This window comes from Larus michahellis, chromosome 8 (genome assembly GCF_964199755.1).
Source record: "Larus michahellis chromosome 8, bLarMic1.1, whole genome shotgun sequence".
NCBI classification, from domain to species: domain Eukaryota; kingdom Metazoa; phylum Chordata; class Aves; order Charadriiformes; family Laridae; genus Larus; species Larus michahellis.
In genome coordinates, this window is record NC_133903.1 from 51,777,945 (window position 1) to 51,791,916 (window position 13,972).

The 13,972-nt window shown below is 56.6% G+C and overlaps 1 protein-coding gene across 1 annotated transcript; it reads left to right on the top strand.

Moving 5' to 3' along the window:
• Positions 1 to 5,699: 5,699 nt before the first annotated feature.
• On the top strand, positions 5,700 to 13,563 carry TMEM61 (transmembrane protein 61). Its single transcript, XM_074598542.1, has 4 exons — positions 5,700 to 5,744; positions 5,830 to 6,067; positions 10,166 to 10,576; positions 13,026 to 13,563. Exons 3-4 carry the CDS (start codon positions 10,227 to 10,229, stop codon positions 13,309 to 13,311), a joined length of 636 nt encoding a protein of 211 aa, XP_074454643.1. The 5' UTR covers positions 5,700 to 5,744; positions 5,830 to 6,067; positions 10,166 to 10,226; the 3' UTR covers positions 13,312 to 13,563.
• Positions 13,564 to 13,972: the final 409 nt, after the last annotated feature.

Genomic DNA, 13,972 nt, shown 5'->3' on the forward strand with positions numbered 1-13,972 from the left:
GGATGCTTTCTCTGGGGTCCTGCCGCAGTCTGAGATGCTGATGGTAAAGTCATCTGGATGTGGGAGATAGAGACTTTCTTTTTTCAGTCTGAAGGTAAGTAATTTAGGGAACGTCTTCCATCTGTTTCTTCACATGCTTCTTCATAGACATCCGTTACTCACCTTCACGTCCCTCTCTTTCTCCCAGGCCGGTACAGGGTCTGTTATTCTCTGACATGTCGAGGGAAGAGATAGGAGCAACCCGCTCCTACACCTCCATGGAGTAAATCAGGAGAACATGTTTGGATTGGAGCCTTAAACTACAGAGTGGGAGCCAAATTCACCGCTGAGGGAGCCGCAGCACAGCCCTTGGCATCACCAGAGATGGGTGCTGATGTCCGCAGTCGGCCCAGTGATTTTAATCCGAATCCGCAGTCGATTTTAATGCCTTTCAAGAGAAGCTGCGGCCCTTTATTTCCCAAAACTCACCTCCTGTCATTTTTGCAGGACTTCAGAATTGTCTCCAGCTGCCTCGAAACTCAGGTAAGAAGGTGTCAATATTCCAGGTTAGAAGCGAGGCAAGGCGTGCAGGCGGAAATAACAGCTTTTACCCATCCACAGGCGACACCGCAGACCGGCTTTGAAGCCAGCAGACATGCTTTTGGGCACAGCAGCATGGCCAGAGCAGCGTCTCCGCTGCTGCAAGGGAGAGCGTGACATTTGCTGTTTGAAACGGAGACCACACGGCGTGAGAAAAGGGAACCAAGCTAAACACCACCTACCTCCTAAGCTGGAGGAAGAAGCACAGCACCTTTCCCAAGCGCCTCACCACATATAGCCCCAGGAGCTGTTCCAAATACTCTGTTTTTTTCCGGCTATATGTCCCTTAGACTAATAAAAAGCTCTCCCTCTCCTTGCAGCCATGCCTTGCGTATCTCCTCGGGCTCTCACGCCTGCCACAAAAGTTTGCAGCATAATATCCCTCAGCAACCGCCACACGCAGCCCATCGACGTAAGCGCTGGGGAGGAGAAGACTGGGAGGGGATCTCATCAATGCTGATCAATATCTAAAGGGCAGCTGTCAAGAGGATGGCCCGGGCTCTTTTTTTCTAGTGATGCCCAGCAACAGGACAAGGGGCAACAGGCACACACTGGAACACAGGAAATTCCGTCTCAACATGAGGAGGAACTTCTTTCCTGTGAGGGTGGCAGAGCCCTGGCACAGGCTGCCCAGAGAGGTGGAGGAGTCTCCGTCTCTGGAGACATTCAGAACCCGCCTGGACGCGTTCCTGTGCCACCTGCTCTGGGTGACCCTGCTCTGGCAGGGGGTTGGACTGGATGATCTCCAGAGGTCCCTTCCAACCCCCGCCATTCTGTGATTCTGTGATTCTGTGAAATGGGGACAGTGAGAGCTTCCTAGGAGCTTTCCACCCAAATCTCCAAAGGATTTCAAATTTGCCTAAAAAGGGCTGGGAAAAGGAAAGGGTTAAATCCCTATGGTTCTGCTCAATCAAGAACACATCCAGGCAGGTTTGGAATGTCTCCAGAGACGGAGACTCCACCACCTCTCTGGGCAGCCTGTGCCAGGGCTCTGCCACGCTCACAGCAAAGAAGTTCCTCCTCATGTTTAGGTGGAACTTCCTATGCTCAAGTTTGTGCCCGTTACCTCTTGTCCTGTCCCCAGGCACCACTGGAAAGAGCCTGGCCCCATCCTCCTGACACCCACCCTTTAAGTATTTATAAGTGTTGATAAGATCCCCCCTCAGCTGTCTTTTTTCCAGACTGAAGAGACCCAAATCCCTCAGCCTTTCTTCATCAGAGCGGTGTTCCAGTCCCCTCATCATCTTGGTAGCCCTTTGCTGTCCCCACTCCAGCAGTTCCCCGTCCTTCTTGAACCGGGGAGAATTTGCAACACAGAAATTTCCCTTGCAGGAAACCCACAGCTTTATCATGCCCGTTTATCCACACAACAGCCTCGGCAGGAGGTGGCACGTCAGCCCGGTGCTCCTGTGCTAATGCAAGTCCTGAATGAAGAGCAGAAGGAATTTAAGATTGTTGCTCGTCCATAAAGCTCTCTGTGGATGAGGGTATCAGTACTTCTCCCTTTCCAGGATTTCCCACCACAGCCACGTTCCTCAGCGTGGTGCAGCTTTACTGGTTTAAGACACTGTGATGGTCAGGTTAGCACACTTTTGAGGTTCAAAACACTCAGAGGTTTTGGGTCCAGAGGCTTGCTAGATGATGGACAAGTCATGAAGCTTCTGCTAGTACAGAAACCACTTTAGAAACCGATATTAAACAAGCGGTGGAGCTGAATGTAGTTTATACATCTCTTGCTCTTCTGTTATAGTTCAAATCCAGTAACATTGGAACTAAATAATGAGATATATGAAGTAGAAAATGGGCTTTTGCAGTCAGTAAAGTCTCCGGGCAAAAAAAATAGCTGTCCACAGAAAGAGTATTCCTTGGTGAAACTGGCCACAACAAACAAAGGCCACTTTGTGGTTATGGGGATGATCACGTTTCACACCCAAATGCTGGGCTATTCCTGCCGCAGAGGGAGGATGCGCCGTCCCAAACCCCCCAGCTGCCCTCACAGCAGAACCGCCGAATGGCCGGCTGCAGGTTCAGCCCAAAATAAGCCTAAGGACACTAGCGAACACTGCGTCATTTGAAGATGTAGGACAAATATTTTCCATGCCTAGGTTTACTTACGGGATTAGGTAGGAGTGCCCGAGCCAGTATATCAACTAACGCAACTAATTAGGCATTTTAAGAAGATGCAAATTAAGGCACTGATAAACAGCATGAGGCTTCTCCCTTGCTTTATGCGTGCTGGGTGCAGGAACATCTTCCCATCTGCGCACCCTCATGGCTGCGTGCTTCAGCCCTTATCAGCTGGGCAGGATGCTGTGCCCGGTGGCCCATGCTGAGGGGAGACACGAGATGGGCCAGCCCTTGGGAATGGCTTCCCTATGGATCTGGACAGCGTGGGCACCTTATACCGGCTGAGATGTGTCCCCTAAGCCTTCAACAGTGGCTCTTTAGTGGCTTGCCATGGGTGGCAGCAGCCTGCCGAGGGGTGTGTGCCGGGGGCAGCTGGGTGCGGGGACGGTGGCCCAGGTGCCAAATCACCGATGGAGACCTGCGACCTGGCCCAGGGTGTCAACACTCCCGTCCCAGCTCTGAGGGCCTTGGCAGGGAGCCTGGGCTCCTTTTCTCTGGGCTTGGTGCCCCGGGACACACAAAGTCACTCTTGGCTTGGTGCTCTGGGGCCAACCTCCGCGTCGCGATGGGTCAGAAAGTGCGTCCCTGTGCACACACGCACAGAGAGGTGTTGAAAACGCTAACTGATTTAGCCTGATTATACACTGAGATACACCCTTTTACATGTGATTTTGCTGCAGCAGCAAAACCTGGTGAACGGTGAATCAAAAAGCAGCATTTTTTCCATGCCAGCAGCGTTGATCAGGCACCGCATCCTTACCTGGGGGAGGCAATTACTGGAACAATCTCTCTTTCTCCACTCCTCCTTTGTTCCTGTTCTTGCAGGGGCTGTAACTGTCTTTTATATCTTCTTGTTTTCTCCGCTGCGGTTTCAGCGTGCACGGGATGTTTTACATATTTTGCACAGTTATTCTGTCTTTATTCTGGAGAAGCCCTTTCCCCATGCTCCGTGACGGGCTGCAGCACCTTGTCCACCAGCAGGGAAGTTCTCAGAGAGGGAAAATGCCATTTGGCCGAGGGGCTGCTAAGCAGCCAGAGGTGCTGGCACCGTGTGGCACTTACAGCCTCTGCCTTGTTGTGAAATATTTGTCACGGGTTTGTGGCTGCTTGTAGGCCAGCGCTCTGGCAAAGAGAGAAGATGGCAGATGGTCACGGGGCTGAAGGACCAAAGGGCACAGAAGCCACCTCACTCTCTGCAGGCCGGTGCTAGCAAGCGCACACACAGCCGCGTGCCTTGAAGTGCTTCAGATGCCATTTGACAATCAACTTTCAGTTAAATATAATATCTGAGCAGGTAATGAGCAGAAGATGTCTCATGGTCCGTTAATATGGGAACTGGTGATTCACAGTGCCCACGTCACTCATGGGTGGCAGGCGCTGGTAACACGAGCGCTCAGCACCGTCGTATCCGCGACAGAGGAACCCAGATGTTCTCTCCTGGGGTTCCCAGGGCCAAACTCTGTCCTGCCAAGGAGCGAGGACCACAGTGTTTGGACGACACCTGGGATTTGTTGTCAAGGGTTACACCGTGGGATTCGAGGACCTTGCTGCATCTCCTCCAGTGAGACCACACCGGGGCGCTGGCCTCGGGGACCCCTGCCCCGTGCTCCCGTGTGATGGACACCCAACGGGCCAGGCCCGTGTGAACCAGCCCTCCTTCTGCCTCAGTTGACCATTTGTAAAACCCCACAGGTAAAAGGGGCTGCACACCCACACATTTTCAGCTAGGCTGAGTGGCTACCTAGCATAAAGTTGGGGACGAGCATTTTAGCAGGGCCTGTAGTGATAGGACAAGGGGTAATGGCTTAAAACTAACAGAGGGAAGATTTTGACTAGCTATAAGGAAGAAATTTTTTACGCTGAGGGTGGTGAAACCCTGGCACAGGTTGCCCGGAGAGGTGGTAGACGCCCCATCCCTGGAAACGTTCCAGGTCAGGTTGGACGGGGCCCTGAGCAACCTGACCTAGTTGGAGATGTCCCTGCTGAGTGCAGGGTGTTGGACTGGATGGCCTTTAAAGGTCCCTTCCGACCCAAACTATTCTGTGACTCTGTACATGAAGCAGATGTGAATTCCCCAACGGGGCTTTGCATCAGTCCCTGCAGCAGATAAACCCTGAGTTGGTTTGGAGCCAGCAAGGTGAGGAGCTACAAGCAGCGCAGGAACAGCAGCCCAGGCTTCAACTACAGCATGGGCGTATCCATAGGAATGGCTTTGGCTGTCAGGGATGCTCAGCTGTAGCTCAAGAGCAACGTGATGGATGTGTGGGAGCGCACCGGAATAGCACAGCATGGCACGACTGCTGTTGGTAAAATCTACCTCCACCTCTGTGATGTGGAAGTGTGGCTGAATCCAGGTGCCAGCCATACGGACCATCCTGGACCTCGGATGCATCTTCAGCTTATTTAACATTCGGGTGTCTTCATGAGTGCTGCAGGGTAAAAAGATCCATCGGGAGAGCGGGAAACGGGCAATATTGGCGTTTGACAGAGAGGTGAGGAGAACTGAAGTGGTCACAAAGCAAGCTTGGGGTGGAGATCCCCCCGTGCTGTGTCCCATCTGTGGGACTGTGGTGTCCCACCCGTGCAGTAGTGGTGTCCACAAGGCAGAGGTGTCCCACCCATAGGACAGTGGTGTCCCACCTGTGGATCAGTGGTGTCCGCAGGGCAGTGGTGTCCCACCCGTGGGGCAGTGGTGTCCGCAGGGCAGTGGTGTCCGCAGGGTGGAGGCGTCCCAGCCACAGGGCACCTCTCACGGGCTCTGCAGCCCGCAGCTCTCTCCAGGTCCCTGGTCGGTCTGTTCCCCGGCTTCTGCACCCCGGTGGCCCCGGGGGTCCGTGCTCCCGGTCCCTCAGGAGCAGCGGCACTGCCACCCCAGCCCAGCTCACCCACCGCCGCCCGAACCGACACCCCCGGGGCGCCTCCAGCTTCACCGACCTTCCCTCCCCAGCGCTCCCGGACCCTGAGACTCCCCCCCACGCAAGTCGCCTCCCTCACAAGCAGAACACAGCTCAGTGCGTGCGGGAGGCGGCTGTGTGTGTGTCCGTGTCTGTATCTTTCTTTGCCTTTTCCTTTCTTTTTTTTTTTTTTTTTTTTTTTTAATATCTTTTTTTCTTCTCCCTCCAGGACCGGGGCTGCGGGCCGGGAGCGCTGGCCCCGACGGGACGGGACGGGACGGGAGCGATGCTCGGAAGGAGGGAGCCGGTCCGCCGCCGCCCCGTCGGTGCGGGAGGGGAGCGCTGGGGGCCCTGCCCGCCCCGCCGCCGCCGCCCGCCCCCCGCCCCGCCCGTCCCGGTCCCGCCCGCCCCGCGGGCCGGGCTCCGCGGGAGCCGCCGCTCGGCCGGAGCGGGGCTGGCGGCGGCGGGTGAGTACGGCGGAGGGTCGGGGAGTGGGGGAGGTGGGTGAAGAGGGGACACGGACACCCCCCCTGCTTGTCGCTTTGAGGGGAGAGGAGGCGGGGGCACCGGCCGCGGCGGGGATGTGTCCCCCGGGGGTGCCACCGGGTGACAGCCCCTTCTTTAGAGGGGACGTCGGGTTCGGGCATCGCCGCCAAAGTGGTGGCTGGCCTTGCTGGGGACAGTGGGACTGGGGGGTACACGGTGCTTTGCTCCGCCAGGGCTCCCCTCCATCTCAGCCTGCTCTCGGGAGGATGACGGCACCAGAGCTTCTCGGATGCTCTTTCAAAAAGCATCGTTATTACAATGGGTTGGATGGGTACCAACCGCCTAACTAATAATAATCATCGTAATAATAGCAAATTCAGATAAAGGCAGGAAGGAATCTCCCTAATGACACGCTCGCACTTCGGCGTGTCGCTCCCCCGGCGTTCCTCTTGGCACGTCTGCCCGCGGTTAAAGGTCTCCAGCCCGCGCGGAGTGGAAGGACGGGCTGTAAGTGCCGTGGAGGGATGGGGTATGGAGGTGGATTTCTGCTTGATGGCGGTGGGAGAGATTCAAAACTCTTTTCGTTTCTTGTGTCGCTGGAAAAGAGTGTTTTTCTGAGTAATGCTTAGTAGACCCTATGAATCACCATCTGCATAACTTTATATGGGGGATGCTATTCTCAGCATCTTACTGAAACTATGTAAACTATTAACATTCGTATCTGTTTGTCCACGCAACATGCAAATCAGTTTCCCTGGAAAGACTATTTCAGAGCAGGTCAAAGGAGGAAATGGGGCAGAACAAAATGTCAAGGTGGAGATGGGTGTCTGGGAGCCGTCAATTGCCGTCTTTGGAGGGGCAGCCCCTCCATGGAAACCTGTGCTGGAAATGCTCACTGGGAGACCCGATGGGTGGGATGCCGAGCGCCCCGGGAGCGGAGCTGTCTCCAGTTTCCCACCTCCCCTCTCGTTCCTGCTCCTTCGGCCTCTTCTCCCAGTGGTTGGTGCACTGAGAAAAACATCACGGGTCTCAGGAGGGCCGCGCCAGCCCGAGGGAGGGCTTGGCAAGGGGACGGTGTGGTGGCAATGTCACCCAGCGCGAAGGAGCCGCCCCCACACAGGCGCTGCGGGAGCACGTGCCGGGTAGGCTGGAGGAGCACTGAGCATTGCTCCCCGTGCTGCGCCGGTTCTGTCAAGAGAGAAGAGTTTATTCTCTCGAGCTGTCAATCCGTCACCTCCCAGAGGCTCTCCGCCTTCCCTCCACGTCTGCCTCCCCCTCGCTGCCACGGCTCCCAGATGTGCGCAGTGCCGGGGGCTGCAAAATTCCCTGTGCTGGGGAATTGCAGCATCTCCCAAACCTCACCAAGGGAACCACAGCATCTCCCAAACCTCACCAAGGGAACCACAGCATCTCCCAAACCTCACCAAGCTGACCCCAAAACGAGGAGAGCGTTGACTGCAGGAGCTGAACATTTCAGTTCTTGGTGTTGTTTCAATCCAGGCTTTCAGTTTGGAGCGACCTGTTGTTTCCGCATAGTTGGACGGAGAGCTTTGCCGTAGGGTTTTTTGTGTTGTGGGGTCTTTTTTACCAAACAATATTGGCTGAAAATTTTCCAGGAAAATGCGATGCTCTCAAATGGAGCTGGATTCACGGGTCAGTAGGGTTCTTGTGCTCTTCTGAGCATCTATGGCTGCAAGGCAGCCTGAGCCCAGCTGGTCTGCTGTGTCCTGCTCGCGTTCGGTGGGCAGTTGGAGGACGCTGATCCCTAAGAGCATCTAATAGCATCTCTAACGAATCTCTAGCAGTCCCTTCTCCGACCCAGCTCAGCCAAGCCCCTGCCATTCAGGAGGGAGCATCTAAACGAGTCCCCTCACTATGGGGAGAAGCTCTGCCTCCTCTCAGCCCAGGAGCACCACCTCCTTCCTGGCGGGTGGCTGTGGCTTCTGGTGTGGGGGACCACTGGCCACCACCAGCCCAGGTGGCAATCTGGGGCTCGTGACGGCGGGACGAGAGCCAGAGCCTCTTGTCGGGGCTCCCAGTCCTGCTGCCTTCCTGCAGGTTTCCTAAATCCCACTTCTCGTCGGATTCCTTCATTAAACGTAGATTAGATCAGATGGTGTTTCTTTCACTACGAAGTAATTTGGCTTTCCATTTAGTGGGCCCATCTGATAAATAACGGCTTGAAATAATGTAATTCCATCCGCCCTTGATTGCACTGAGTCTGTGCTGGACTTTGGCTTTCTCCTCAGCTCCGTCTCAGAGCTTCCAGATCTCAGGGTACAACTTAAGTCCCCCCTGTAGGAGGTGAGCCCTGCCTGGATGAATGGAGACCAAAGCCACCAGATTTTCTTCATTTTACTGACATACAGGCAAAGCGATGAAGGCAGAGGTAGGGGCTGAGAGCGGATCATCCAGCTTTCCATCCACCTCTGCGCTTGAATCCCATTTCCACCCTGGTTGTCTCCTGGCGTGCAGGTTCTCCATTGGCACTGCCACCACGAGAAGCCCTCACAGAAGAGTCACCCGGGACTGAATCTGTAAAAGGGTGCTGGTGCTTAATTCCCACATGGTCAAAATCTTTTTGGCCATCAAGAAGCGGGAGCTGAGCCTGCATCTTCTTGCTGGGCATTGAGCAAGGCCAGGGGGGATGTGGTGGGACCTCTCTGCCTCCCTCATTGCTGGTGCTGTTTGGTTCGTTGAGGGCTGGGGATCCCCAGGCCCAGGCAGCAGATGCTTGTTGTTTGCTGGAGAAAACAAGGTGGAACGAGAGCCCCATGGAGGTCAGAAACAAGCTCCCCCTTCCCAAATTTTCCTGCTTTGGGGAAGGACAGTTGCTCTTGGTGTGAGACATTGAGCTGAGAAGTGCCACCCAGCAGGAAAGTGTGGTGCTGCCTCATCTCTTTGGTTGTCAATCCAACCCCACCCTGACAGGGACGGTGAAGGTGATAACACCTGTGGGATTGATCATGCTGGGGAGCTGAGAAGGTGTGTGCTGGAGCTGACCCGGGGGAGCAAGGTTTGAGGTGCAAAAGCTCATTTGGCTGAAGATTGAGCAGACTCTTCCAGCGTCAGGGTATTTACACCACCTCCAGAATCAACTGAAGCCCCTCTCTACTTCTGGAGTGTCTTGAAATGGGACATCATAGCCGGATCAATAAGAGCCTCATAGATCTCGGCAGCCTGTTGCCTTAGGCCCCCGACACAGCAGAAATACTTACTTCAGCGGTAGCTCATACCCCCTCCGAGGGTTTAGCTTGCATCCAGCACATTCCTGACTTAATACGGATGGATTCCTTGAGCTTGGTTGCGGTGGGGAGCGCGGCTATTGAGGGCTCCATCGGTGATGGGAGGGCTCACTGTGGTCCCCGCTCGCTCGGCGCCTCAGGAGCCACCCCTAGGTGAGGTCCCCTGTGTTGCCAGCATCTGGGTTGTTTTTTTCCCCCTGAAATAGCAGCTCTGTGACTTTCGGAGATGGTACTTGGCTCTTTTCCCTGAGAAAGCAAGAGGCAGCGCAGCCCCGAATCCCCTGGGCTGCGGGCTTTCGAGCAGTGATGCCAGACACCTACTGTCACCGCAGGCTGATTTACGTCCAGATTCAAAGAGGAAAACACGTGCACTGATAATTTGGAAGCGATGACATCTTAAATTTATGTCCCTCTCCCTAACCTCTTCCATAAGCCATGCTTTGATCAGAAACCCAGCTGGCGTTCCTCCGAGCTGGGGAGGAAGTCTGGAATAAAACCCAAAGGCAAGAGCTATGCAAGTCCCCGGAGCCGCCTCCGTAGCTCCCCTGGCTGGGCTTTCCATCCTGCCTCCATGGGAGCGCCGCCCTGGTTCTTGAAAACGAGGATGTTTTTACGAGGCTGTTGGGAAATTTATGGGTCCAAACTGGCGGCTGACTTCGCTCTGCCCAAGGGCTTCCCATCAGAGGTGGTGGAAATGCCCCTTCTGATGGTCAACAATAAGTAGATGAAGAGTGTGCAACCCCCACAGAGAGGTCCTAGCTCAGTAGTTTTCTCCTCTGGCAGGTCTTCCATGACCTTGTCCCGCTCGAACTCGGTCTCTTTCTTGTCTTGCAGGACGTGGGCCCTCTCATGCCTCGTCTCGCTCTTCTCCCCTCCTAAAACCTCCTTCCAAAGGATGGCAGCTGCCTCTTTCCGTTATGGCATGACCATCACCGGGGCTGTGCTGCTGGTGACGGGGACGCTGTGCTTCGCCTGGTGGAGCGACGGGGAGGTGGGCTCCCCGGCCAGCAGCGGTGCTCGCCTCCTGCCTCCCCGGGAAGCCGAGGCTGTTCCCAGCTCCTCCTCCAGCGCCCTGCTCCGCTCTGTCAGCTTCTTCTGCTGCGGCATCGGCGGCATCCTCCTCCTCTTCGGCCTCCTCTGGTCGGTGAAAGCCAATGCCAGGGTGGTCTCCCGCCGCTACCAGTACCATTTCCCCAGGGACCTGCAGTACTTCACCGCGGAGCCTCTGGAGAAGTGGAACTGCAGGTGGGTGCCACGTCCTCATGGGAAGAAGTCGAGGATGGGTTTGACCGTCCCGGCACGGCCATCTACCCGCTCCTGCTCTCAGCCTTGCTCTCTGGCGAGCTCAGATGAGCAGTAACGCTGCTGGCCGCTGCTCAGCCCCCGTGCTGCGCCCTCCTCCTGCTCCCCGAGCAGATGCTCTTGCTCATTAGTGTCAACCTTCACCCAAGCCCCCCCCAACCTGCCCTTCCTGCAGGCCCCCTCCCTGCCCACGCCGACTGCTCCCGCAGCTGGCTCGGCAGCAGCCGGTTCTCCTTGCCCTGCGGGGCCATCACCGGCCGAGGCAGACATCTCCTTAGCAGAGCCACTGAGCAGAAGACCGCATTGGTTTTCTGGCAGAAGGTCTGGATTTGGGGACGGGGGGGACCATCCAGACCTCCAGCGGTTGGAACCTGCCCTGATGACACAGGTCTGCAGCGCTGTCTGTAAGGATGAGGGGGTTTGTGCCATCTTTAACGGAAGGAAAATCTGTGTTAAAAGGGGGTTAGAAGGAAAAAAGGAGGAAAATAATCCTTGGATTGGCATTGAGATGGGAGTGGAGGAGAAGGGACCCGCTACGAAGCCCACTTCGGGGTGTGGGAAGACCCCTCGCCCCCCACCCCAAACACCACTGCTGCTTGTCGGGTCCCCAGACTCTTCCTGTGTGAGCCTGAGATTTATTTCCACTTCTTGATTTAAAAGTTTTTTGATCAAAAGGGTCTTTTTTTTCCAGAGATTGCTGTGGAAGCCGAGCCAGCCGGCCCTTCCCAGTGCTGTTTTATGGGGTCACAGCGAAGACCTTGGCTCCGGCATAAATCGGGCTCTGGGGAAAAGCAGCACTAAAAGAAACTCTTAAGAACATGAACCCATAAAAATTCAGTCGAGGCGGGAGGCACGTTCCTGGTTCTCCAGGGATTTCGGTGCCCATCTGAATATCTGGGGGCAAGACTGTGAGTTGCTCTGGGAAGTCTGGGGGGGATGTTCCTCCTCCCATGGAGGGCTTTGCTGTGTCCCCTGCGGGGAATGTCGCCTTCCCCGAGGTCCCGGTTCCCATGCTGGGTGGGAAAGCATCGCCCGGGCATTGCTGGTGCTGCGGCAGCTCCTGCGGCCCCGGCTGCGCTGGCGTTCGTGCAGCAAAGCCCTCCAAAGCAGAAAATGCCGCTTCGCAGAGGGTTGGCAGGGTGACACCCTGCGCTGGGAGAACCCTCCCTCTCCGCATTCCCCTTGCCAAGCTGAGGCTGTCCGGCAAAAGCCACGGTGCAGATGCCTGGGGTGGTAGGTCTTGGACAGGGGGGTTCTGATTTCGGGATGGAGGCATCCCTGCAGAGCATTGTAGCTTTCCGTTTGGACCACCTGTGCCCCTCCGACCCCCCGAGCCCCCCCAGGATGGGTTTTCATCTGCAAAACGAGCGGACAGTGGGTTCCTTTCAAAGCCTTTGGGGCTGCACCCAGGGCCGTGCGCTGGGCAAAGGTTGGCCGGAGGTTTTCCCTGTACACAAGCTGTGTTTGCTCAGCAAAGCGCTGCTGGAAGTGGCACCAGGCTTGGCCGGCATGTGGAGGGCTCCGATGGGCATGAGGTGGGGGTGTGACCGCATTGAACCGGGATGCCCGGCTCTCGCCCGGCTGCTTGTGCTGCTCACTCGGCTGCCTCGGAGGGGTGACTTTGGGGTTAGGCAGACGATGAGGATGTTCTCCTGCCTGTGGGACGCAGCGTGGTGCGGGATGAAGGGGCAGATGCCTCGAGAGCCAGCACCTCTGCTGCTTTGTGGCCATTCACACCTGCATTGTAGCCCTTAATGCCAGAGGTGGCAGATCTTCGAGGCTGCCATGCCAGGCTGCCCTTCCTCTTCTTGCGTGAGGGAGTAAATTCAGTGGGAACTGGGCGGCTTGGCCTTGTCACGAGGTCTGATGGATGGTGCTTTTCCTCCTGCATGGCTCCCCGCCCTCCTGGTGCCGGGAAGTGGCCAACATGGTCTTCCCTTGACCTTGGGCATGCAAAACCTGACCATGCGCCATCCCTAGTACAAGCGTGTCCACCATGCTCAGGGATGTTCTGGTTGATGGGGTGCTCTGGTTGATGGGTGCCAGGATGCTCCAGTTGCCAGGGCACTGGGCTACTCTGGTTGATGGGGCAGAGGGATGCTCTGGTTGATGGGTTGTGGGGTGCTCTGGTTGATGGGTGCTGGGATGCTCTGGTTGATGGGGTGCCAGGATGCTCCATTTGATGGATGCTGGGATGATCTGGTTGACAGGGTGCTGGGATGCTCTGGTTGATGGGATGTCGGGATGCTCCTGTTGATGGGGCACTGGGAATCTCCAGTTGATAGGTGCTGGGATGCTCCCTTTGATGGGTGCTGGGATGCTCCGGTTGATGGGTGCTGGGATGCTCTGGTTGACGAGGCACACTGCTGGGTTTCTTCTTCTTCCCTCGCAGCACCTGGGATGCCAGCACCATCCCCACCTACGAAGAAGCCCTGACCTGCAGACCTGCCCACACTGCCCCAGCCTACGTCCAGCCCCTGGGGAGGAAGGAGGAGCTCACACCACCCCTGTACCGCTACCTGGAGGAGGAGGAGAGCTGGCAGGGCGGCCGCCGGCGCAGCTCCTCCGACAGCGCCTTGTTCCGCCCCAGCCCGTCCTGGCTGGAGACGCAGCACCCCGGGGAGACGCAGGCAACGCCTCCCCCCAGCTACGAAAACATCAGCGTCCGGGGTGTCTGAGCTGGCGGCGGCGGGGGGCTGGGACTCTGCGGTGGCTGCCCAGTCCCTCGGCTTCAAACCGAGCCCCTTCCATTGCCGGGGTGAGAGGAGGGTGGGCGAGGAGGGGGACGGCAGAGGGGTCCGTCTGGTTTTCCGAGCCATCAGTTGGGGGCTGTTGGGATTGCGGGTCCTGTGGGCGATGCTTTCGGAGCGGCGGGGGTAACTGGCATGTTTGGAAGCTTTCGTATTTTTAATAAAACCACTGCTGGTTGCTGATGCTTTACATTCCCTGCTCTGACCAGCCCTGGGGGGCTCCTGTCAGGCCAGGGGCTGCCCACTCAAAGCCAGAGCTATATAATAAAAACTGCAGCAAAGATCGAGGAATCTGGCCAGAGAAAAAACAGCTCCGTGCCGCCCCGTGCGCTCCTCTGCCTTTTCAGTGTCCCTTCCAGCCCTACCTCCATCCCTTCCACCTTGCTTTCCGCGCACACCGCCTTCCCGTGCCTCACTTCATTAGGTTTAGAGATGTTCAGTGGCTCGTGCGTGCGTTCAGGGCATCCGAGTGCGCTCGGCATTTCGGGCAGTATCCTATAAAAAGAGACCCTGCGCGGCTCACCCCTCTCCCTGCCCACCGTGGATGGGTTCGCAGCCTTGCCCAGAGGAAAGGCCGGCTTCATTGGGG